Below are 26230 nucleotides of genomic sequence, written 5' to 3'. Positions count from 1 at the left end.
GTCATTATTCAGGATTTGGGGGTTTTGGGGTTTTTTTTGGCTGTTTCGCGGGGCAGGGCCGGGCCGGCTGCGGGCGAGCTGCCCCGCGACGGGGCAAGGTCAACAGCGGCCCCTCGGGCGCAAAAAAGGGGGAAAAAGGGAGGAAAAAAAAAAAACCCACGAGCCCCCCCCGCCCCGCGCCCGCGGAGCCGCCCGCGCCGGGCGCCCCCCGCGGGGCCGGCAGCCCGCATCGCCCGTCGGGGGGCATTGGCGGAGCAGGGGCGTCCGCAGGTGCGCAGCGCAGCGCCGCGGCGGCTCCCCGCGCGCCCGCGTTACATAAGCGCGCAGGAGCGCGGGCGCGGAGCGGCGTCCGGCGTCCCGCGCGCGCTGACCCCCCCCGCTATATTATTATTAGCTGAGCTCCCCCTACCTCCCCCCGTTATTTTATTTATTTTTTCTTTGCGAGCGAACGAATGCATTAATATTTATATGTTTATATAATCGATAACCCACTTTCTCCCGCTTCCCGGGTAAAAAATGAGATGAATGAAATGAAATGAAATGAAGTAAAATGAAATGAAATGAAAATAAATAAAAAATGCAACGAGACAAATAAAAGGAAATAAATAAAGCGCAGCGCAGCAAGAAAGGCAGGCGGACGGAGCAGGCGGGCGCGGCGCCGGCGGCTCGTGCCGGCGGCGGCGCGGTCGCGGGCGCTGGCGCGGGCGCGGAGGCGCCGGCCGCGGCGCTGCAGGAGCCTCCTTTATAGCGGCCGTGCGCCCGCAGGTCCTGTCAGATCGGCAGCGGCGCCGCGCGCCGCCGCGGCCCCCCAAAAATCGCGGGGCGGCGCGGGGGGCCGGGCGGCGGCGGCGGGCGGCGGCGGGCGGCGCGGGGGGCGGCGGGCGGCGGCGCGCGATTTTTGGCGGCGGCGGCGCGGCGCGGCGCGGCGCGGGGCGGCGCGGGCGGCGGCGGGCGGCGCGGGCGGGCGGCGGCCGGGCCGGGGCGGGCGGGCGGCGCGGCGCGGCGCGGGGGGCGGCGCGGGGGGCGGCGGCGGCGGCGGGGCGGCGGCGGGGGCCGGGCGGCGCGGGGGGCGGCGGCGCGGCGCGGGGGGCGGCGGCGGCGGCGCGGGGGGCGGCGGCGGCGCTTCGCCCTGCCAGGACCTGCGGGGCTCCATTCACGCCAACAAGTTTGGGAGAATGTTGAGTTCAATCGCGCCGGAGCGCCGCGATGGAGCACAGCTCGCTGCAGGTACCGCGCCGCGCAGCGCCGCGCAGCGCTGCGCAGCCCCCGCCGCGCCGCGCCGCGCCGTCCCCACCGCGGCACCCCCCGCCCCGCGCGCTGCCGCGCTGCGCCGCCGCTGCGCGGTGCCGCGCGCTGCTGCTGCGCGCTGCTGCGCGGCGCTGCGCGGCGCGGCGCTGCGCGCTGACGGCGGCGCCGTGTTGTTGTTCCCGCAGTGGGTCGGCGCCCCGTGCGGCTCGCACGGCCCCTACGTGTTCTACAAGGCGTTCCGCTTCCCGCGCCGCGGCGGCGCCCGCCCGCGCGTCCTGGCCCTCGGCGACTTCTTCTTCGTGCGGAGCGGCGCGGAGCAGCCCGCCTGCATCGCCGAGCTGCAGCTGCTCTGGGAGGAGCGCAACAGCCGCCAACTTCTCTCCAGCTCCAAACTTTATTTCCTCCCCGAGGACACCCCGCAGGGCAGGACCAGTGACCACGGCGAGGTGGGAACTCCGCGCGCCGGCCGCGCGCACCTGCGCGCGGGGCGCCGCGCCGCACCGCGCCGCGCTGCGCCGCGCGGGTCCGCCGGGGAGCCCCCCCCTACCCCGCCACCGCGGCGCGGGGTCGTCCTTTAAGCAAGCAAACAAACAGCAAAAATCGGTGGATTTAGATACTCTTCGGGTTTTTTTTTTTTTTTTTTTTTTTTACTATTCGGTGTGTTTAAGGAGGGCGGAAATTACGAAATGGAGGCTGAGGGAGATCAAAAGCCGCGGAGCTGGCAGGGACGCGTTGAATAAAGTGATAAATGACAGGTAGGGCAGCAACCCGCGCAGCGCCCAGCGCAGGCTGCGCGTCCCCCCCCCGTCCCCTCCGCCCCGTTATTTGCTCTCCGCATTTCTGCCCCCAGCGCCGTGTGCGGGGCTAACCCCCCCCCCCAAAAAAAAAAATTAAAAAAACCCAAGGCAGCGCGGGGCTGGGGCAGGGGCTGCCCGGGATTTTGGGGGAGCTTGCGCGGGAAACGCTCGCGGGGCGCCGAGGCGGGCGCGGGTCCCTGCGCGGGTCCCTGCGCGGGGACGGGCTCCCCCCGCGCCGCGGCCGCCGCGGAGCCGCTGCGCGGGGACCGGGAGCTGACAGCGGGCGGCGGATGCGCCCAAATTGCCCATGGTGGCCGCTAGAAACTGTGCGTGTGCGCCCGCGTCGGTGCGTGCGTGAAATGAAAGATATTTGGAAGGGAGGGGGGTGGGGAAAGGGGCACAAATCATTTTAATACGCCTTAATGATCGGCTCGTGTTACCGCGGTGGGAACACGAGAGGAAGCGAACGCTGCCGCGGCAGGCGCGGCGCAGCGCCGGGAGCGCCCGGCTGCGCGCACCTTCCCGCAGCTGCGCGGCTCTCGGCGAGGCGGCGCCGCCGCTCCGGGGCCGGGGCCGGGGCGGGGGTTGGGGCCGGGGCCGCTCCCAATTAAGGCACCGCCACGCCTCGAAATTATGCAAATGGGCGCCCCGCTGCGCGGCGCGGCGGCGGCGCAGCCCCGGCGCATGGGAGGCAGGTAAAAAGTTTCCTCCCGCAGTTGGGTTTTACGCCCGCTGATGTCATTTCCCCCCGGCCTCGGTTACTCATTCATCGGCCGCGGCGGCGGCGGCGGCGGCTCCCGGCGATACCGGGCTGGCGGGGAGCCCGGCGCCGGCAGCCGGGGCCCGGGGAGGGCAGCGTCGCGCTTCGCTCCCCCCGGCTCCTCTGTAGCCGTCGGGATGGGTTTTCCCGTTGATTTCCAGGAGTTGCGCTCAGGAAGGGGAACGGGGGCTTCGCGCGGGCCGGTGCCCCCCAAAGCGGAGCGGGGCGACGGCGCGAACCCGCGGTGGCGATTGATTCCTTGCGTAATTCCCTGTGTCCCCGAGGTGCCGGCAGGGCTGCGCGTGGCGCGGGGCAGCTTCGCCGCCCTTTGCGCTGCACGAGCGGCAGTGACGGTGAGCGGGACACCATCTCCTCGCCTGGGCAGGGCCGACCCGCTCCGGCTCCAGCTCTGGCTCCAGCACCGGCACCGGCTCCAGCAGGCGCTTCTGCTAGCGTCGGGGTCGGTGGCATCGGCCCGCTTGCAGGTTTCTTTTCTTCGTGATAGCAGCAGTGACACCGTGGCCGTAACCTGCTCGTGGCTGCGCAGGGGGAAGCGGCCGCGGAGGGATGCGGTGGCCCTGGTGCTCGGGAAGCGTCTGATGGCGTGCTTGATCTGATTGCCAAATGTTTGCGCTAATCAGCGATGAGTGTAAATATAAGTCTTTTTATAGCGAGCGGGATTCATCACCCAGATTTAAATATAACCCTCTGCGCCGCTACAACCGGATGCTGCCGCATGCCCCGGCCCTGGCACCGCGGTGCATTTCCGCTGCGGGTGCCCCTCGCCGCGGCCGAGCGCCGGCTCTGGCGGCTCTGCACGGCCACGGAGGCTCCCTGTCCGGCGGCTCGGACCGGCACCGGCGTGGGGACCGGACCAGGACTGGGGCAGCCCAACACTTCGCGCTGGCGAGAGCTGCGGGGCCTTTGGGCGCGACAGGAGTTTTGCTGGACTTCACCAAGAACTTTGTTACCCCTTTTAAAACGCAGGTGCCCGGGCTGCGTTAATTAGACCAGGCTCAAGAATATACATCAAAACCGGTGCTCGTTGAATCCCGGGATGGTATTTGACATGATACGCGCGCTCCCGAAATTCCCCGAGCAACTCGTTTCTTTGGGGTGGCGGGACGCTTGCTGGGTGGTGGTTGGGGCGCCCGCGCTCCGCCCGGCCCCTCGGCCGGGATCGGCCTCCGCTTCATTCACCAGAACCGAAGTTTACTACGAATTCCTGTTGATTTCCTCCCTTCTACCAACGCACGTGGATCTGATGCAACGCCTTTCGCCTCGCAAGTAACCCTTACTCATGCAAGTAGTCTCCTTGAGTAAGCATTGCTCACGCAGAGCAGAGCAGGGGAGAGAGCGAGTTTCCTGTAATTACTTCCCTAGCACTAGTTTGCATTTTCCAGCTAATTTAAAAAAAAAAAAAAAAAAGGAAAAGCGAGTCACGCTATAAATGTATGTCACTTATAATTGCAGAAGAGATTCTTCCAGAAAGTTTGGGAAGGCGGCAGCTTTGCTGGCTGCTCGTGTCGGGGCAGAGGCTCCCAGCGGCTCTCGAGGGGTCTCATTCGTTTCGGGGGGGCTCCCCGCACGGCTGAGCCCTGCCCGGGCGAGTGGCGGCGGCGGTGCGGGCCGGCCCCGGCGCCCGTCTTCCACCGCGCGCGAGGGTGATGGTTTATCACCCCCCACCCCAAAAAACGTGCTGCTCCCTTTGCACAGCAGTAGATCTCCGATGTCTTGTGTGAAACGAGAACCGCCCCGTTTTGGCCTCCGCGGTGCGTCTCTCGCGCTCGTATCTGTCAACATTGGTAACGGCAACACGTTTCCAACGTGCAGATGATGATTATTAAAGGGTGCTTTAAAAATCATGCAAATAGCATCAATCTCCAATGCACACTTGCTCAAATTAATTCAGCTTTGGAAATCAGGCGCACTGTAATAGCAGTGTTAGAGAAATGACATTTGTCATAAAATATCATGGTTTTGGTAATTGCATATCCACGCTGTATATTTTTATCTCTCTCACCACCAGGAGCATATGCTGGCAAAGGAAGGAGAGGGCAATGATATTACTCAGAGAAGCCACATGTTGCTAGCCATTAGCCGGCAGTCTGGCATCTCCGGGCGCTTATGGCAGATTCTCTTTCTAAAAAAAAAAAATTTTTTTTAAATTTTTTCTTCCCTTTCGCCTCCATTTCCCAGTGCGTTCAGACTGTAAAATACACCCACTGCTCTCCAGAGTTGCTGTTCCCAGTCTGATCGGTGGCACTAAACATTAAACTCTTGTCTTTGGAGAATAATAGGCCTCACATGCTGCACCCTCCAGCATGTTGAGATACTGTGCAGGCTGGAAAATAAAAATGTTCTAATTGTGTCTTTTAAATAAGCATAGGAGTGAATTAATTAGACTATATTTTGTCTTTAGTTGCTTAGTTACACAATAGTATTCCTAAGCACAAGTAAGATAAATTGGCTCTTTTTGTGCTGCTTGTCCCTTAATCATAATTACTGTATTGCTCAGGAGAGTAACACACACATAGATTTTGCATTTTTAATAATATTCAAACAATATGCATATGATATAGAAAGTATGTTCTGATTCAAGCCCTTATATGCTTTTATTCAGGAAGAAGTTCTACTGTTATGGGAGCAATATTTGCATTAGTTGCTCAGAGATGTAGTTCTGGGAAATACATAATTGAAATATTCTTGCAATGCTTGTTCTGGCCCTTTCATTCGCATTCAAAATAACAATGCCTTAAGTCTCGGAACAGCCATCCACTCTTGATTTAAGAGCTTTCCTCTTTGTGTGTGTGCGTGCGTGTGTTGGTGCGGGCGCAGTGTGGGCTCACACCCAGATTTAACCCTGCGCAGACCAGACGCTCGCGTGATTCATCGTGTCGTGTCAAGTGGAGCTTTTTATTCCGCAGCTAAAACGCAGTCGGAAGGTCGGAGGAACGTGGGCATTTTGTGGCATTAATCCAGTGACCTTAGCGCTTGGCAGGCGTCCACGTTTCTGCACGAAGGTGCCAGGCTTGCAGATAATAAGAGAGTTTGTTTTCCTCCTCTAGGTATTTCTAAATCTTTCTTTGCAAGCTGCAGCCTCGGTGTCGGGGGGCTTGGGGCTGCTCCCGGGGCCCAGAGCGCTCGGCTGCCGCGCGGGCCGGGGGCGCGAGCGAGCGAGCGAGCTGGTGGGGCCGGGCGGATCGCCGCGGACCCGGAACAATGGACGCGCCTGGCAAGGACGCGGCGAGACTTGCTCCGTGGATGGACGTGAAAATTGGCTCCATTGTTCTCGTGTATGAAAAGCGAGTAAATTATTTACAGATATTTGCTAATTAAAGCACATATTGTTTTACCAGCACAATAGGGCACAATATAACAAAGGACAAAAGAATAAGCTTGCATAATTTAAACCTGCTAATGCAACGTGCTCCTTGTTAAGGAAAAAAATATAATTATGTAATCTGCAAGGAAAGCTCTTCGTGCTGCAACTGTAGTAGGCAAAATTAGGAACGAATTGCTTGTCAACTTGCCTGAACTAAAACAACTCTTGGAGATCTGCGAGCCATCTGATGGGAAAACATTTTGACTGAAGCCTATTTTCTCTTTGGTCAGAACTTCTATCTGCAGTGACAGATATAAATTCAATTTGAACCTCAGTTCAGCAATGGGAGGAGAGGGAAAAAAAAAAAAAGAAATGAAGGAGGAGGCTCACGGTAGAAACGTGGAATCCAGCTGCCTGCATCCGTCCCTCTGAGTGCTCCATCTCCACCCCGTTTCTGGCCCAGATTTAACCAGGAGCCCACAAAGTAGCCCGCAGAAACCTCGTACTGTCTTGCCCCGGGGCATTTTGTGTGTAATGTTTTGGAAATGCTGAGTCAAGAGGAAAAAGCGGTTTATTACTGCGAAGGAAATTGAATACCTTATGGCTGTAGGTGCCATCCTCGCGGCGGCGGCGTTGTGGTCGTCCTTGTGGTCGCCGTGCCCTGGGGTTGGCCTGGACCCCGGCAGATGTGGTGAACGTGTTGGGACTCAGCGCTCTCCGTCGGTGTGAGTTTCCGACGGCCGCGTACGGCTGGACTCGGGCTGGGGAGGCAGCGCGGCACCTGTCACCCGAATTTAACGAGATCGTTATGGCCCTCGGCAGCAGTTAGTGAAGGACCGCGGGTGAAGGGCTCTGCCTTGGCCTCTGCGAAGTTCTCCCGTGCGCCAGGTGGATTCCTGGGCTGCTGCATCTGCATTTTCGAGGCTCTCCCCCGGCGTGCTCGAATGCAGAGCGGCGGCCCGTGCAGCTGCCCCCATCTCCCGGGGGCCACGCAGGCTCGGACCCCGGGCAGCTGCCTCCGCGCGTCCTTCGGGATGCCGCCGTGCCCGAGGAGCATCGCACCCGGTGAGGCGCCCGGTGCCCAGGAAGGGGAGGCGAAACTTCACCTGCTCGTGCCGAGCGCGGGAGCCTCCGGAGGAGCCGTGGGCCAGTCGCGAGGCTGCTCCGTGACTCAGTGATCCCATCTGCGCAGTGGGAGCAGGGGCTCCCGCCTGGCGGAGCTGTGCCGAGGCTCCGCAGGTTGGCAGCCTGCTCGGAAAGGGGCGCGAGCTGTGCCGGGAGAGCCGTGGGCAGGGAGGGAGCGGGCGGCGGGAGAGCCCTCCGCGTGCCCCGTGCGTCTGGATGCCCGCGGGGAGGCTGGGCAGGGCACGTCCAGCAGCCAGACCTTCCCCGTGGTGCGGCCGCGGTGTGTCAGCTCATCTCTGGTCCTGCTGTCTTCAAAAGCTGTATCCCACCGCTCCGCGGTGACCGAGTTTGACTCGCAGGAGGGGGCAGGGAGACGGGGCTGCTCGTCCTGGAGGAAGCCCCTGAGAGCAAAGGGGTCCTGCAAGAGTGTTTCTTGCCCGTTTATTGCCAGTGAGGTCCCCGGAGGAAAGGTCGGGCGAAGCGTTGCTCATGGGTGGTGCTTCGGGGGACCTGGGCTGGGATCCCCGCGTGGCTCTTGGCCAGCGGGTTAAGGCTGGGTTCAGATGACCTGGTTTCTGCTGGCGCCCCAGCGCCCTTGCGTCTTCTGTGGATCTGCTGGTCCAAGGCCTTGAGGAGCACGCGCGTGGCAGAGATGAGACTCGGTCGTAGGGGGATGTAGACTGGCGCCTTGGTCTGAGGACGGCGGCGGTCGCGTAAGGGCGACGGTGCTTTCCTTCTGCTTTCCATCACCGCGTGAGAGGCGCTCGTGCCTTTCTTCCCGACTTCAGTTTGGCTTTCTGCTGGCGCGAACGTTTCCAGCCAGCCCCCTCCTTCCTTTCCTCAGCCCTGCGGCGCGACCTGCCCCTCCTCAGAGGGACCCCGAATACGGAGCTGGGCTCGCGGGGCGAGAACAGCGTCGATGCGCCGGTTATGGGAAGGTCCTTTTTGGCCAAATTGCAGAAAACTAAAAAATACGTGAGATTAAAAAAAAACAAACAAAAAAACAACCAACCCCCCCCAACCAGAATAATAGAGGCCTTTACGCCCAAATGAAATATACGGTCTATTATCCTCGGTGAATGTAGTCCGTAAGGGTCGGATTGTATTTTTTTGCTCCTGTGGATGAATGTGTTTTCATCAGCAATGTACTGGGTTGTAAAACATGCATCCCCAGCTATCTGCTCTGCTAAAGGTTTCAATAAAAAAGGCTGAAGATGTTTTCTAATGCAAATTGTACCGATCAGATAAACGGCACGCGGTGTCTCCTGTAATTATCAGCGAGAGTTTTTGCAGGACGTCCCCCGTCTCTCTCCAGACCGCGTATTTGGTGGTAGGAGACGGCCAAGCAGGTGTTCGCCTCGCTCCTGCCCTCCCGAATTCCTCAAATGACCTCTGGAAGCACCGGAGTGAAAGCATTCGCAGCACGTCAAAATTGTGAGATATCTCAGTTGCCGTAATTCTTCTAAGGCTGCCTTGGCTTCTCTGAAATATAAATCTTCCCAAGTTATTGGCAGCGAGCGAGGCGTTGCGTGGCGCCGCGCTGCGCCGCGTGCCGGTGAGGAGGCAGGACGCGCCACCGCCCCGTGGCGCTCCGCGACTCCCTGCCTCCGAAGAGTTAACAGTGCTTTTAAAAAATAATTATCTGCTTTAAACTCTGCTAACTACCTGACCTCTTTCCATGAATGTAAGTATTTCCACCATCTGCTGAGTCAGGCAATGTAGCGTTTTGTGCTTTCACCAGGCTGTGATGGTTGCTTAGACAACACTGACATAATATTTAAGCATAACGGCTCTCAAGAAGATACTGCCCCTTTTTCCTGGACTTCTTCTCTGAAAATCTAAATCTGATGTGTTCTTAAGAAACAGGAGAGGAAGAACAACAGTTTGTATCACCATCTTTTCCTAACTGTCTCCCCATTGCCTCCGTGATAGGTGGAAGTATTTTACTTCGCTCAGGAGTCTGGTGAGATGTGCTAAAATTACAGGCTGACTAGATACCCACTTTTATAGAAACAGAAGAAAAAGCGCTTCTTTTTATAGTCAATATTTATTTCGAGATTTAGACAACTATGCGGACGGGAAGAGCGTTCCCCTTGGTCGGTCAGCGCCCTTAAAGGGGCAGCCGGGAGGAATCGCCTTCCCGAGCAGGGCCGAAACCGGCGTCTGCTGGTCCCCTTGCAGACCTCGTTGTGTCGTAGCGGGAAGAAGTTGCCAGTGCTCCCTTCGTTAAAGACTTCCCATGCGATGGAGACCTCATGAATGTATCGCTGCAGAGCGTAGCTAATACAGTATGAGTTGATTTGTGTGTGTGTGTATGCAAATATATATATATGTGTGTGTGCGTATGTATGCATACACTGCAGACAACGTGGGTGGTTTTTCATGTTTGCACAGAGATATAATTATGGATGACATGCAGGGTATACAGCAGATTCCTTTAATCTGCTAAAGGTTTGTTAGCCATGTGTCACTGCGTACCTGGTTTTTATTTACTCGACATCTGCGTTTCTTTGTCGCCTTGTCGAAGGGGTTTCTCGGGGAGCGGAAGGGCAGTGGGAATAGGTGTGTGGCGGTTCATATCGCGTGGTTGAGGGGGGTCTGCTGCAGAGCAAATTCTTCGATTAGTGGGTTTTGTAAGAGGATGGTTCGACTCAACCAAGTTCAGTTGACCCTCCAGTGCCCTGGGGGTCTGCAAACTTTTACATTTCCTCTCTGGTTGTCTCCAGAAGGGAGACAACCCTTTTGCACTGGTCAGCCTCTCAACTCCCTCCCGAAAAAAGATGCAACTTCTGGTTTGGGTCTGATTGTGACACTTGGGAAGGTTGCTTAAAGAGGTGTGAAAGATGGGCAAGATGCGTGCAAATCCCGGATCTGGAAAAACAATGCTAAAAAGTCACTTTAAGATGGTGAAAAGTCCCTCTGAGACCTAGGCCTTGCTCGTGGGACCGGCGTTGGCGAGACCGTTTGGAGGAGCCGGTGCCCGTCTCGTGAGGACGAAATCCCAGTCTGACTTGCAGCTTCCACTGCACAGGGAAAGTTGGTGAGGGAAGTTTGCATCGGGTTGGGTCTGTGGCCATTGGTCTTCAAACTGGGCCTAAAATGAGCAGGGTTTCAAATGCAAGCAGTGAGAGAGGGCAGGTCTAAATTACACATCTGTGTTTACGAAGAGGTTGTCCAAGGCAGGGGAAGCTGCTTGGTTTCTTCTTTCGAGCAGTTCCGCTGTCCATTAGCTGTGCGAACGTGGTGGCGAAGCTCGTGGCACGTTTGGGATCTGCTGTGTCAGCTTGCCCCGGCCAGGGGGCAGAAGGCTCGGAAACACATAGGATCATTTTTCAATTTTTTCTGGCTAAAAATAAATTCAGATGTATTTCCCTTGTAAAACTGCAGTGATCACTAATGGCACGTTAGGAGGAAGTAAAATGTGTGCTCATGCAGAACAGAGTCAGAAGCTGAGCAAGTATTTAGGAAAAAAATAGCAGGCCAAGGCGCACCGCTCTTTCTCCCTTCACCAGATATTTTTCGTTTAGTCAAAACCACCGCTGGACCCAGCTGCCTTGACCCTGCTATTTTAAAGCTCAAGCTGAGCGTTTGCGTTCTGCTTAATTGCCGGGCGTTAAAATGGCCATAAAAAGGCTTTGGCATTTACACCCCATGAGGAGAAGCGTGGGGTGACCGGAGACCCCGGCACGCCGCGCACGGCCGGGAGCCCGCCGCAGCTTGGGCAAATACCCCAAAACCCTTGTTACAGTAGGGTTTCTTTTTTCTTTTTTCTTGTTTCTTTTTTTTTTCTTTTTTCTTGTTTCTTTTTTTTTATGCACATTGTGTGCGTATGTGCGAAGGCTGTATTCTCGAAAACAAGTTTATTCATTGATGATGTAATAGTGATTGTACTTTTCTTTTGGTTAATAAATTGTCTGCTCGGCTTACTTTGTATGCCAGCCAAAATTAGTCATACCGGTTCTTGGAAAGGATGTGAAGAAACTAGTAATTGAAATCGTAATCATTTGATCATAAGAGCTATTTGGAAAAGAATATTTTAACCAAAAATACATCTGATCTCCAAGTCAGATTTTTATTAAAACTGCTGCTAAATCGGTTCCCTAGTGTTGAATATTAGAAATTGTGTAGTACTTGGTGATGGCATTCGACATCCTGAAGGAAGACTTCACGCAGAAGCTGCTGAGACTGTCTTCAGGCAGACTGATTTTTTTTTTTTTCCCTTCTGACATTTAATAATCACCGTGTAATGGCTCTAAAATGCATAGCAACTACAGCTTTTTTATTTCGAGTGGCTGCTGTAATGAAATTGGGTGAAACCATCCATTGAAATTATACTTTGTCGGGCGCAACACTTGTTTACCAAGTATTGACGTTTGTCATGAACAGCGATGTAAAACGTCGCCGCTGCCGCTGGTGGCTCGGCGGCCGCTCGTGCGCTGCGCGGGGATGCAGGAGGAGGTCGCGCTGGCGGCCTGCTCAGCACGTCAGCATGCCTTCCGTTTCTGACCAGGTACTTGCTGCTGCACTGAAAGCCATGAAGGTGCCTGGTTATAAAGCAGTTGTGTATTATGGGAGGCAGAGCAGAATAGCAGATCTGCTGCTTTTTCTTTTTTTTTTTTTCTTTTTTTTTTTTCACCAGCGATACTCCAGGTTCTGTATTGTGTATAACTTGCCTCAATAAAGCTTTTTTTTTTTTTTTTTCCTGTTGAGCAGTATTTTATTTCCTGAGGAATGTGTTCAGTGGGGGAAAAAAAATAACAAACACAGAGAGAATCAATCGTGCATTTCTCTTTGTTTAATAACTCAAAGAATTTCTCTCCCCTTTACAAATACGTGTGTTTATTTGGGAGAAAAATTGGACTCTGGTTTATTTATTTCAAGAACCTGTAACCTTATTTAGTGCTAGCAAGGTGTGGTTTGCAAGGTGTGGTGTGCAGCCAGCTCTCGTTGCAGCATAAATTATTCCTGCTATTTTAACTAAAATATCTGGAGTGTATCTGGCTGGATACGTGCGTATGTTTGTTTGTTTATTTTTCTGAGGCTTTCTCGAGCCCTTGCTTGCTATAGTCAGCTATAAAACATTCTGCTTATTCATCATGACTGAGAGGGGTTGATTGTTTCCTGGAAGGATAAAATTCAGCAATTAGAGCTGTTTAATTCAAGTATATGTTCTGGAGGCTAAACTAAGTTTAAGTGCTTTTCTTAGAATGTCTGTTTAAGAAGGGGAAAAAAAATTACGGTTCTTTTCTGATCTCGAAAAAGGTTTTAAGAAACATGAGAATGTGCAAGTTTCTTTTGGTGGGAAGCACATAACATTTATGTAGTATTTCTTTGGGGATTACATCACAGTTTTATTTAATTTTTAGGACAAAAGTTAAATTCAATATTTGCGAATAAGCCAAGGGAAAATGTACCATAAACGCAGGAATTTTCTGGTGAGTCAGAGTTCCAAGAATCGGAGATTTACTTAGGCCATTTATTTCAGGACTAGCTATAACCATTAGTCATCCAGCCATGAATTTTTACATTCGCAGCTAATTGCACCTAAAAAACAAACTTTCCCTGGAGGCTTCGGGGTCTGTAGAGAGCGATTTGGCAGCCAGCGCTTCGGAGGGCTCTTCGGGCTGGGTATCGGGCGCCGCGGAAAGCCCGGCGTGCCGGCGGCACGGAGCGCTTCCGCGGGAGCCCCCGGTGACGCGCTGTCTCCCTGTCCGGCCGCCTCCCGCAGGATGAAGTTATCGCCGTGTCGGAGAAGGTGACGGTGAAGCTGGAGGACCTCGCGAGATGGGCGCAGTCCGACTTCTCCAAGTGGCGGTGCGGCTTCCGGGCGGCGCCGGTGCCGCCGGCCGACGCGGGCCGGAGCGGCCACAGGGAGGCCCTGGCCAGGTACCGGCAGTCCACGCTCAGCAGCGGCTTGAACTTCAAAGACATCCTGAAGGAGAAGGCTGACCTCGGTGAGTGCTCCCGGCGTGTCGCAATGGGGGGGAGGCGGCGTGTCACAGTGGTGGGGCGACGTGTCACAATGGGGGGGGGGGGCGGCGTGTCACCATGGTGGGGCCGGGCGGTGGCCCCAGTGTCCTGGTGCTCCCCGTGGGAGGAGGTGGCTGGAGAGACCAGTGCTGCGCGTGGGAGCCCCGCCAGGACGGGGACGTGGGGAGCCCTCCGAGGTGAGGATGGGACTCGGCTCGCGGGATGCGCCGGGGACGCCGGCCGGACCTGCGTGAGGGACGGCGGTGGTGGCCCTGCCGCTGGGGATGGTCGCAGCTTTGGGGCCGCTTTCGCTCCTCGCGGACGCTCCGAGCTCTAAAGCCGGCGGTGGGGCCCAAGGTCCGGGGGACGGGTCTCCTGGCGGCGCGCGTGCCCCTTCGCCGGGCTGCGGCCGCAGGCGCATCACCGCTGTCGGGGACGGCGCTTTGAGGTGCCTTCCGGAGACGTTTCTCTGTTTTACCAAGCTTTTAAAAAATGTTTCAAAAGAGCATCAAGTTTAGGACAGAATGGGTTGAAAGGTAAGAAACTAGACGTTAGGGCCGACGCGCGCGAGGAAATGCTTTTGTACCTACGTGAGCAGGAGCTGCGGGGCCGAGTTGGGCGTTACAAATGGCACGGCTGCGCTGGCGCCGCAGCCAGGTTGCGCTGAGCTGACGCTCCGTCTTGGAGGATTTATCTTCTGCATCTCGTTTTCCTGATCTTGCCAAACGGTGAAGTGATTTTGCCAATCTCTCATATCGCCATTAGATACATAGGCTGGAAGATTAAAGCACAATTGGAAGTTGTTATTATTTTTCATTGCATCTCCAGGAAAAAAAAACAACCCGTGCAATTCGTTCTCTTTTGCTTTGCTTTTCTGTGTGGTTTCTTCTGGTTCGTGATTACATGCAGTAATTTTCTGTGCTATTGCCCTGGCATCTTCTTTACGCACTACATTTCTTTGCGTTTGTTTGTTGTGTCAAAAGAATCTGAATGTTTTTCAGACAGAACTTTTGTGTGTTAATGTTTTCTTGTTTTTGTTTCTAACAAACAAAAAAACCCTTGTGGTAAGTTATGAAATTGCTGTTATCTACCATAGGAGCCAAAGAAAATTATCTTGAAGCCTAAAGCTTATACTTGCATGCTAAGCCTTTGAAAATAGGGGTTATACTGAAATGCTTATGGAATCTAAACTATACGCTGTAATTTCGATAACCCACAATCTGGTGTTGCTCATTTTCAGTCGGTGAATCTAGCATTTTTTGTTTGCTTTTTTTCAGTAGAAAAGGGTATTTTGAATGGCGTTTGATTCTGATTGCCTTTTTCTTCATCATGGCTGGTTGGTGGGGATGAAACCAAGGGTTCAAGAAGACCTATAGCAGATTAGTCACGTTGATATAGACAACTGGTCTAGCCTGTGAAAGGCGATCAAAGAAACTTCTTAAATCTAATACTAAGATGATTTTTCGTTACTTGAAAGACCCAAGAAGTTGAGCGTATTTTGCTTCTCAGATCTGAAAATAACTCGCAAGAACTGCGATTTTTTGTTGTTCGTGAAGCAGCCCTGTTTGGTTGTGTCTTTCCACCGAGGCTGGGAGGTTTCTGAAGCAGGTGTTGAAGATGCCTAGACAAACAAGGTGAACTCCTGGACCCCCTTTTTCCTATGAAAAACTATTTTTCCATTACAGAAAAATCCTGTAAAAGCAAACAGAATCAGAGATTTTTCCTACTAGGTGTCTTTGGACCTCGCTGTAGAAGGTAGTAGAAAACCATGTCCCTACCAAATTGCTCAGGAAACCTTTACAAAATCAGTTTTCACACTATCCAGGAGTGGCAAAGGGTGAAATAACCGGGATGAAATGAAAGCGTGGCTGGCGCAGGCCCGTGGCAGCGGCACCGTGAGAACGGACGTGATTAAACGCACGACCGCTGGGCGCGAGGCTGCCTCACGCCGTAACCGGCTACGGAGCGGCGCCTCCCGCGAGCTCTGTGCCGCGCGCAGCGGCCCTCGGCTGAGCCAAAAATAAGGTGACGCCTGGTTAAGCCACAGCCCGGGGAAACCGTCCACCTATAATTGAAAGTTGACCCGAATTCAAATTCAGTTGTTTTTCCTCCTCTTTTCTCTATTTTCTCTTTTTTTCCCCTTTTTTTTCCTTTCCTCTCTTTTTTCCTTCTTTTTTTCTTTTCCTTTTCTGAAGAAACTGGTATTTTGGTAGAATTCCACTGTTTTCATCACTAGTGAATTATGCAGAACTTTTCCTTAGGACTGTATTAAATAAAAGACCTAGCAATGGCATTTTTTTGTGAGCTTCAAGATTGCAGCCTGAGAAATGATTTTTAGAAATTATTTCTTCTGCCTTTTGAGGTATTTATGTTATACATTTTGTCCCTTTCTACAAATATGTCAATATTGAATGTAAGCAGTTAATGTCTTAAGACTATTTATAGCTTTCTGAATATTTCTTTCAAATGTTGAGAAAAATAAAGAATAACAACAATGCAGCATATAAAAATAGAGTTCAGGAATGTATTATTCATAATGAACATGAGAACCTGTTTTTCCAGAAGAATTGGTCTGATTAAATCATTCACTACTAAGGCCGCTAGTTATTTATTTTTGTCTTTAGAATTATTTAGGGGATTTTTCTTTGTAATAAATGACTTGTATACCCATATTTGGTAAACCAGTTGGAAGTCACCAAATGAGGAATTAGTTCATTTTACAAATTTTTAGCAACTAAGCAATGTAAACACTATCAGTTAAATATGGCAAAGTTGCATATTTGTATTCCTTGGGCTATAGTTTGAAAAAAAATTCAAATTATTTTATATAACACTGCTTCTTACAGACTTCCTTTAAGTGAAGTATGAAAGCTGCAGTGTAAGCTTTATTGGCCTATAAATATGTCATTATAGTTGGACTACATTTATATGCTTTGGATTGTTGTTTAAGCCAAGAAAATATGTCTCTACAGGTTGACTTTTTATTGAAACCCTTTGAGGCATACAACAGAATGTATTTTAGGCCAAGGTTATTAAAACAGCATTTTCATTTTTGCAGCAGACTCATTGTCAATTATGCTGCCACAAACTGTCTGTGGATAGGCAGTTATGAATGGTTTCATCTCTAAATGTGTCTTTTTCTAAAAGAAATAAAAGATAGAGGAGTCAGAGCTGAAATTGAGAGAAGAGACGGAGGGGAAACGAGGGGCCGCGGCGCTCACGGGCTCGGCGGTCCGGGCTGCGCCGGGTCGGGAGACCCCAGCCGTGCCTGCCGCAGGGTGAAGATCCTCGTTCTCACCGAAATCCAGGAAAATCCACTACTACTTTTAAGTGGGGATTTTGCCGGTCGCGAGGAGGTTTCCTGGCAGTTTTTCCTACTTCTTCCTTGCAAACTCCTTGGCGGAGCTTCCTGGGCAGCCCGAGCCCCGCGGGGATGGCTCGCCCCCAGCGACACGGGACCAGCCGTCACTCCTCCCCGTGCGGGTTATCGGATTATGATATAGTCAAGCTATAATGCTACCAAAACCAGTAATCTGTAGCCCACGCTCGCGATGGCGACTTCTGACCCGGCACGACTCGCCTTTCTCGTTGTCCGTCGTGTGCGGCTGAAGTCAGGCTCTCCCGGCTTAACTTGATGCAATAATTTTCTAACCAGCTAATTGTTAGCCTTTGCGAGTACAGCTATTTCTTTGGATGTTTTCTGCCCAAGTCATATGCCTCTTTGTTCCCCTCCTTCTGTCTTTGGCTGCCTTTTTTTTTCTTTTTTTCTTTTTTTGCCTCTTCCTGGTGTCTTCCTGGCCCGTTGTCCGAGCTGAATGCCGTTCTGATCTCGGTCGAGCTCCCGTAAGTGTCCCATTATCCCATTTCCCCCCTCTGTGCCCCCGTGCACCCTATGTTATTTTTGTCCTGTGGGTTGGAGCGACCTCTCTCGCTCTGCTTTAGCCGGCTGAATTGATACAGCTCTTTTGCTGCAGATGAGGCTATTACGGGACTTTGTCTGAGGTGCTCCACGGAGGCCAGATGGAGGAGGTGGCTCCTTTGGGAAAGGGCTGCCGTCTGGTGTCCTCCTGGGTGTTCGTACAGCTCCTAGCGCGCGCTGGGCGATGCTGCGGTCGCAGAAGAGCTCCTGCAGCCGGGAGAGCCGCGCTGCTAGGCTTGCTGTTCAGAGATGCCACCAAGCGTGAAGGCCTTCTTCTCTTCAGCCATCTTCTTCTGGTTTAACTACCCTGTACCTGTAGCGCTCAGCGTGTTTTGGATGGGAGATACCTGAGGAGCTGCCGCGAGAGCTCCTGGGAAGGCGGTGGGAGCAGGAGACAAGCTGGGAGCTAGCCGTGGCTCTGAGCTTGGCATTGCCATCGTTTCCCAAGCCCAGTGGGCTGCGGCGCTTCGGCCTCTCTGCGAGTCTTTCTTTTTTTTTTTAAACTTCATTAAGCTTTTCAGATGTTTGCTTTGTGCTTATAGGCCACTAGGTGTGAGATAACGAATCCTTGTAGGCTTGTTGGCTCGAATGCTGCAAGGTGACGCTGCTGCCAGGTGCGACGTACCCCCAGTGACTCCCGTGGCGGCGGCGTCTCCAGGAGGAGCGATGCTGCTGTCTCCGGGAGAGCCTTCGCGCCCTCCCTCCTCGCTCGCTCGCTCCTCGCTGCTGCTGCTGCTGCTGCTTCTCCTCTGCGCCTTCCCGCGTCTGTCCGTGCGAATAGGCCGGCGGGTTTGGAGGTTGTCCTCAACCGCCTGGTCCTTCCAGAGGCCGCGCGTGCCCGAGGAACGCCCTCATGGTTTAGGTGCTGTTGATTGCTTCGTTTCAGAAGAAACTTATGGGGGTGGCAGAAACGTTTTAAAACACAGCCCTCGCCGTGGACGCCTTTTCTTCACCACTGTGTTGCATCGAGCCTCTGCCGTTCGTGGCTTTTAAAAGGAGTTTTAACACCACATATCTTGAACTTTAAGCATGCCTTATCAAACAGAGAAAATTTGGGTTTCTCCTCAAACTTGGGCCTGCCTTTGAGCTCTGGTAAAAGTGGGTGGTGGCATTGCTCCTGGGGATTGAGGAGGTGGCTATGCTGTTCTTTGAAATGCAGGCGATCTATGGAGAAATGTAAACAAAATCCCACCTAGCTTCTCCCCAGGTAGCCCCAAATCGCAGTGCCCTTCCCCCCCCCCCACCGCTGCTGCGGCAGGAGCAGGCTAACATGGTTATCGGAGTCGTGCTGATAGCGGCTGTCACTGCATCAGCATTTTCAATTACGTATTGGTATGACAGGGCACTTTGTCGCCGGTGTAGAGCGAAGCCATTTGCAATTGCAATTCATGTCTGTTCAGAAACATTAGGGAAGAAATCACTGCTGCAGAGTAGGAGAGGAGGAAGAGTTAAATTTTAGTGCCTTGCGAAGTCAGAGGGAATTGCCCCAAGTTCTTCTAAAGCTGAAGCTGCGGCAGTTTGCACCATTAATAAGAGTTTTGTGGCAGCCCCTGGCTGGAGCGGGAGTAGCCTACATAATTACAAAATAAAGCAGGTAGAAAATACAGGGCCGTTCACAGAAAGTGTAAAAAGTGGCCGTTGTGGGACAGTGTGCCTTTAAAAATGTTTGATGGCTTTTTTTATTTTTGTCTGTTTTTAGCACCGAGATTGACCTTGCCAGGCAGTGTAATAACCCACATGTGTCTGCTCTCCAGGATTTTTTCCCTTCTAGTCACTGCTGGATCTTGCATTTAATTCTTACTGACCGTGAGGTTTTGTTCCAGTAACTCAAAGCGCGTGCCTGCCGGTGCAGCGCTGCCGTGCTCTGCATCGCCTCCTCGCCGCAGCTGCCGTTCTGCCGTGGGGTGCCGAGGGTGCCGCTCTCCTCCCTGCCCTGCCTTCCCGCTGCCTCCCGGCCCTGCCCACGTTGTTCCTGGGTCCCCCGGGACCCCGTCTGGGACTTGCATTGTTTTGTGTCCCCGCGTGCCGGGGAGGTGACCGGCGTCCTCCTCCCTGGGCCACGCTTGCTGGCTTGGGCGGTTGGTTCCTGGTAGATGGTCGGCGCCGTTGCGTCCTTTCCATCAGCCAGCCAGAAGTGGCTGAGCAAACCAAACAGCTCTATAGCGTCACGGTATAGCCTGGTGGGCCCTGAGGACATCCTCCTTCTCCGGGCTGGTTGCTTTCCCATGCTGTAAGTGTGCTCCGAGCCTGGAGTCTGGTGGTCATCCTTGACCCCGAGCGCGCTGTTAGCCCAGTCGAAGTGTCCTCGTCCCGGCTCGTGAGTCGCTCGGGCCGTGACCGGCGCTGCCGTGCCGAGATGCTCGGGCCCTCCCGCGGGCTCTGCCCACGCCACGGCCGGATCCGGGTGTCGCCTCCCGTCCTGGGGGAGGAGAAGAGCCGACCCAGCTCACGCGGCACCGTGCTTCCACGTTGCTCCTCAGGGTTGCGCGTTCATTGCTCCCGTGCCCAGGGAGACCTCTGGCCTCGTGCTTGCAGTCACGCTGCGATGCGCCTGGCCTGCCGTCGTCGGCCTTTCGAAGCGTCTCGGTCCGGGTCTCAGCGCCGCCTCGCGGAAAGGCCGGCGCTTGTTCTCTTTGCTCGCCCGGTGATCCTCGCAGGATGGGGCCGCTGATGGTTCAGGGTGTTTGGGAAGGGGGGCTTAGGCCGAGTGGGTGCACAAATTGGAGTGCGGTTTGGGGGAAGTGGGTGACAGAGAAAGCGCAGATTTAAAACGTGTAACAGCAGCATGAGCTGCAACTTACTGGATGGGTTTTGTACTGCAGGTGTTGTGGCATAACCTTTATTTACTTCTTTATTTACTTTATTTAGTAAAATCTGTACCATGTGAAGTGAGTTCCTCCTTAATTTTATTGCTAATAATAATTTGCTTGTAAAAATAAATCCTCAACACTGTAAACCTTCAGCTTGGGGCTCCCTTGCTCTGTTGCGTTGCGAAGGACAAATCCTTAACGCCATAAGGAAGCCTCTGTTAGTGATAAATAATATGTATTATTTTAACAGGAGTGTATTTCAGCTGCTTGTGAAAAATCAAGGTGAATTTTTACATCTGTGCACTGCTGCATAATTGATATATGTAGAAGCTGAAATTCAAAATAGCCTTGTAGAAGAGCATGCATTTGATTTTCCTAAACATTTAAATATATGTATCACATCCTCATTTTAAGATGCTGGTTAATGACTTTATGAGCATGCTGGCAGCCAGAGCATTACATGTGGTTTGAGAAATGTGTCTGGATATGCTTGGTAAGCAGTATTGTTCTGACAATGTACTAAAGGCCATCTTCAATTTGACTGTGCTCTACTTTGTTATGCTGTGAAAGAAAAAGATAATTCAGCAGAGCATTGTGCTGTCGGCTGGAGACGCCGCACTTCAGAATACAAATATTACTAAGGATAAATGAATCATTAAAAGAACAGTAGCATAAAATATCTGATGAATGAACTCCAGGAGTCTCTGCTGGAATGAATTTAGCATTCACGGACAGTACAATAATATGTGAAATAATAGTATCAGTTCTACATTCAGATGCCAGAAACATTTATGGACCCAGAATAATTGTGAATTACAAGGCTATAAATACGTAGAAGGGATTTGGTGATATTATAATAAACCATGAGAAAGATGCTAGACTGGTTTCTGATGTTACCAGAACCTTGAGATATATTTACAACCTTGTTCACACCCCTGCAGTTTTAGGGGGCAATTCTGCTCTCGCAACATGTTCGTGATTCCCATTAGTGCCAGGGGGAGTTGTACATGTGTGTCACGGGTGGAATAGATCCCCCTGTGCTGTGCGATCCAAGAATGCTATCACAAATCCAAAACATAATTAAAAAAAAATAAAAGGGAAAGGTTCCCTCTTGTCCTCCTCCAGGTTCCCTCGTGCCCTGTTCTTCTCCTCTGAATGAAGCTAGTGCAGGGAAAATAGGTAAAGCGTGACAAGGTGGCTGCTGGGCTCCTGAACGTTTTGTCTGCAGCTGCATCGTTTTTTCCCTTTTTATTACTGAGCAACAAAACAACCGAAGCCCAGATGTTCTGGTCCCAGGCTTCTTTAAAGTGCAGGCTAATGCATTTTAAAAGCATGTTCTAAATACCGGGGGAAGGCTGGGACCGTCAGCCTTCCCAGCCAGAGGAGCTTCGCCGCTGCGGTGCCAGATCTGCGCCTCATAAGAACAGCTGATGAGGACCTGGGGTCTGACGTGGTACTGGAGAGCAGGTCCGGCTTTCGGCGTGCCCCACGTCGCCCGTTCGTAATCGCGCCCGGTGTCCCCGGCCGTGCTGCGCCGGGGCGGTGGCAGCATCTCCGCAGGTGCTTAGTGTTGGCTCACGCGTCCCGATGTTAGATGTCCTCTGCAGCACCGCAGTCTTCCCAGAGCCAGCTGTCCTGCGTTGATGGCCTCGTCCTCCTCACAAGCCCTCGGCAAACCGTGGCGAGGCTCCTTGGCTCAGGGGACCTCTCTCCCCGCGGCTCCCGTTGCGCTCTTTGGTGGACTCATCCCCCAACGCCGGCGAACGTGTCCGGCCCTTGAGGTGCATCCTGGACCTCCCCGCCTTGCCCGCTGAGGAGGCAAAGGCAAAACCCCCAGAAAAGCCAACAGCGAAGTGGCTGGTGGTGTGTGCGGGGGTCTTGTCAGCCCCGGAGGGGGCTCGTGGGCACCGGTGGTGAATCCTCCCCCAGCTCGTCGCTTCGATTGCCCCCAGGTTGGTTCATTGGCTTTCTCTTTTGGATCCATGTGGGTTCTTGCTATTGCAAGGTCACAGGGTTATTGATTATTTGGTTTTTAGCTAATTACTGGTGACTTTAATTTGATATTTTTAGCTGTATCTGCGTGAGCTCTCACAGCATACCCAGTAGACAACATGTAATTCGGTTTTAACGTATGTTTTTCTCTTTAATTATTTTAAAACCACAGTCTCCACTTTTCTTTTATACCAAGTATTTCCTGATGAAAAGCTTTGTGGGATGAAAATTAAATTATGAAGTACTATCAAAATCTATTTCAAAAATCTCAAATGTTTCAGCTCCATCTTATTTTTAATTTTCCTGCTCCCTGCATGACCCTTCCTTGTGACAGTGTGTGTTGGTATACACTGTGAGCTTGGGTGCACAGAGGAAATAGCTGAAAAAGGCCTTTTACACTCGTGTTCTTAATCCTCTGTTCAGAAACACAAAAATGGAGCCCCATAAGTTCTGAAATTCTGTGGTATAGTATATATATCTAGATATCTAGATATATAAATATATATATAAATTTTATATATATATATAAAACAACCAAATAATTTTGGCAGTTCAAATGCAGAAACTAAAAATAATTTAATCTGCAGTGTGAACATAGTTTCATATTTATACTAGCATCTGGCCTCAGGAATTGACTACTCCATTCTTTAAATAGCTTCACTCCAGCTCTTGAATGCTTTGTGACTGGAACATTACCCTACAGCCATACACCTTGTTTACATATTTCTGTTAAAAGGCAAAAGAACTTGCAGTACTTCAAAACATTGGCGCAAGCTTCCCCCCCCTCCCCTCTTGCCTTGGAAAAGAAAAATTTCTTTAAAAAAAAGAAAGGGTGGTCTGAAAGTGTGTTTTAAATTTAGTTTTCCCATTTTGCTGTTGGGTATATATATTACTGTCATATGTATCAAAAATTGAAAGAAAAAATTTCTGAAGAAAATGTGCGCCATTCCAGATACCCAACAGTAGTCAAGCACAAATTTATGTACACTTTGTTGGATTGTTTGTTTGTTTTTAATCCAGCAAATGTTTTTGTCTTTAAAAACATTTTGCCTGGAGGTAGTGAATCTTTTTCATTATCCATATGGCAGAAGTAAGGAATAGGCCCCTGTGAAGGAAAAATATCAAAATAATGTAATAAACAGGTAAGCTCTATAAACGGGTGGCTAATGATTAGCTTCTTGCAGTCCACGGGGACAAAGTATCTCTTTATAGTTTTATGATCCTTGCCCAGCCCCCCTTTAGGAGGAATTGTATTTTCAGATTTATATATTTGAAACTTCAGCTAAGCTTTACAATTTAGTAGATCCCTATTTAGAGGCTGTTAGTGATTGTAAGCCCAGACTAATGTTCTTATTGCTGCTTTTTCATTCATGTGTCTTGAGGTGAACCTAAAAGCAGAAGAGAAAATATCCCGTTTTTAAACCTCCGTCCAGAATCCATTTGTATGAGTCACTAAAACAAAATCGTAGCGGTTTGGCTAAAAAAGGCTTCATTTCCAAAGGGAATGTTCCTTAAAACTTTGGCGCGTTTCCCGCAGTGTTTCTTGAATGTGTTCCGTTTGTTGTCTTTGTGCTATTGTAAAACATGAAAGATGCGGTTATTCCCGCAGCTGGTATTTGGGGGAGCGGGGGCGTTTCTGGGCTGCTGGGAGCGAAGGCTGGGCTGGGCTGGGCCGGGGCCGCGGCGGCGCGTTCCCGTCTCCCTGCCGCCCAGGTGGCTTTGCTTTCCCGCGGAAAACTTAACAGCGCGTTTCTTTTTTTCTGGGGGGGGGGGGTTGTTTTGGTGTTTGTTTTGGTGGGTTTTGGGGTTTTTTTTTCCTTCTTAGCCTTCCCCGGAGGGAGGATTGTGTGCTCCGTTTTTATTTTGGTTTTTTAGAGCTTAGACTTGCATATAATGAACGTGAACAGCCCAGGGTTTAGCCTTTTGATGATTTCGGAGACCATGTGATTGCAGGGCGCGAAACGTGATTTATTGGGTAAAGCCTATTTAATATCTTAAAAGCATAGGGTAGGAGATCAGATGTGAGCACAGCAGCTTTAAAATATATTCCCTGACAACATACTTAAGGACGTTTAGGTCTGTATGAAATACACAGGAAATGAGGCCAATTTTGTCCCCGCTTTTTGACGGCAGGGCACGCGGGAGGGAAGGCGAGAGCGTGGGCAGGAATTCGTGTGTAGATAACATGATCCTGGCGCATTTGCAGAAATGGGACAGAAGCATTTTTTCGCCCCCTGTAGCAGAAACTCCGTTGATAGCCTCTCTGTCTCGTTGAGAGACTTTCCACCGATCAGACATATCAGCGAATGGATATAAATTAACGTGAGAAGTCATTGCCTCATTTCTGGCCAGTTGTGCGTGGTGCTTATACAAAGCAGCACCTCTTTGCCTCCTCTTTTGGAGCTCGGGGGAGCGCGAGAAGCGGCTTCGTGACACCTTTGTCTCCTTGTCACCCTATAGACAAAGCCAATATATCGGTAGCGAATGGCTTATGTCTGTTTTACCTGGAGAACACTTGTTGGGTGTTGTCTCTAAAACGAGAGACCCTCACAAGCAGTGAAGCAGGACAGCAATCGCCAGAAGGGTCTGTAATGATTTTTGATCGGGCTAATGACTAACCACTGCCTTCTGCTGCATAAATGAAATTTTCTGTTTTTCCCAAAGCCGCCAGACTGCTTAGCGAAGGGCTGGTTTTCTTAAATAAGCACTTTAGGAAAACAATGCAACGAATTTTCTTATTTGAAGAGGGAGATTGTGACAGCAGCGCTTGGAAATTATGTTGTCCAGGCTTTGCAGACCTTTTGAGTGGGTCTGTCTAAAAGCATCATTCATACCTCGCTGGGCACGTGGCAAATTTCTCACTTAAAATCATGCAGCATTTCTTGGGCAGCTGGAATTTTTAGCTGGGCATGTAACTAAGGTTTTGCAAATGTTTGGCTGGGCAGGCAGAAACTTGGAAAATACGCTGTGGTCGAGTTTTCTCTTGTTTCTATAGTGGTTTTGTCACTTGGGCTTCTTATGAACATAGTGTCTGCAGCTGGAGCACAAGGAGTCATTCATGCTCTCATGAAACAAAACGAGTCCTTGGACCCAGTCCCGCAAAGTCCTGAGTGTCCCAGGTCGAGGCAAGCCCTGAGCTCGATGTGACTTGCAGGAGACTTTGTCTTCACCAACAGTGGTCAAGAGAGGGTAACAGGGGGCGGTTTCCGTAGAAAAGGCAGGGCTGCAGTTTCCGGTTTTGCTCCTTTCCTTCAAAGCATGTCTGTACGGATTGCAGGTAGGACTGGAGTTTTGTGTGTGCCTTGTTGGGATCTTTGCCCCAATTATCTGTAAGCAGATTATCTTGCTCCGTACCTTTACCATTTCTCAGGCAATTTGCTACCCAGATTGCCCAAACCAAAACAGGACATGAGGCTCCTTGGAGCAGTCGTTGCAGCAGCATCTTTCTTTATCCTGTGCATCCTTCTTCACCAGGCAAAGTGACACCAGCTCCATGCTGGGGTTGCTAACTCCAGAGCTCGGGAGCCCTCTCCTGTGTCATGGACAACCTGAATGTGGAGACCACGTTTATGTTTCATTTGGTATGGGGACCATTGTGCTGTCTCTACCTAATACACGGAAGGATCCTGGTACCCGCAGCAGAGCTATGGCAAATCCCAGCCATTGCAAACCTGTAGAGGTGGCGGGTACCTTATGGGTACTGTCCTGGAAGCTGGTTGAAGACTGGGGGTAGAAGAGTGACAGCTGCCTCCATGGTCAGAAAATGCTGGTGCTGAGCATGAGACCGTAAACTAGAAAAGCTCACTCACCTAAATGGAAGCAGTTTCTGATATTGGCAGTGTGGGGTGGGCCATTACGGGAGGTCTGGTGAGGATAACGAAGATCCTGACCTCTTGGAGCAGGCTGTCCTTGCATTCATTTTTGTAGGGTTCCTGTGCAGCTGTTTCTCTTATGCCACCTCATCTGTCACTTTGGCCAGCAGGAGTTTCAGATACCTGTATCTGAGCTCATCTATACAGCTTTGTGTGGAAACTTGGTGGTGCTAAAACTTCACCAGAAATCTATCTTCAGGATGGCTTCAGGCTCTCCTTTAAAACGAGCAGGTTACCTGTCTTCCTTCTGAGAGCGTGACTGGCATCGGAAGGACCACAGCTGCATACAGTAGTGGTGGTTTTCCTCTCCGAGACCGAAGTGTAGAGGCAGCAGTCGCAGCGAGGCATTCTGCGCCGCAGGCCATCCTGCCACAGTGTCTTTCAAAATGAGTACCCTGGTGTGTCTTTATGT

The 26230-nt window shown here is 51.8% G+C and overlaps 1 protein-coding gene across 2 annotated transcripts in view; it reads left to right on the top strand.

Annotated features, from left to right (window-relative positions):
- Positions 1–1086: 1086 nt before the first annotated feature.
- The window catches only part of ARID5B (AT-rich interaction domain 5B), a 107469-nt gene continuing 82325 nt past the window's right edge, over positions 1087–26230 (top strand). The window contains exons 1-3 of one of the 2 annotated variants that reach the window (XM_067299776.1): positions 1087–1227; positions 1434–1694; positions 12984–13209. In XM_067299776.1, coding sequence (XP_067155877.1) covers positions 1207–1227; positions 1434–1694; positions 12984–13209 — 508 coding nt within the window. In that variant the 5' untranslated portion in view covers positions 1087–1206. Of the gene's footprint in view, positions 1228–1433; positions 1695–12983; positions 13210–26230 lie in introns of those variants that run through there. The other variant, XM_067299777.1, reaches the window with a different exon arrangement.

Source organism: Apteryx mantelli, chromosome 7, assembly GCF_036417845.1.
Source record: "Apteryx mantelli isolate bAptMan1 chromosome 7, bAptMan1.hap1, whole genome shotgun sequence".
In the NCBI taxonomy this organism is placed as follows: domain Eukaryota; kingdom Metazoa; phylum Chordata; class Aves; order Apterygiformes; family Apterygidae; genus Apteryx; species Apteryx mantelli.
This window is presented reverse-complemented; position numbering and strand designations above follow the sequence as displayed.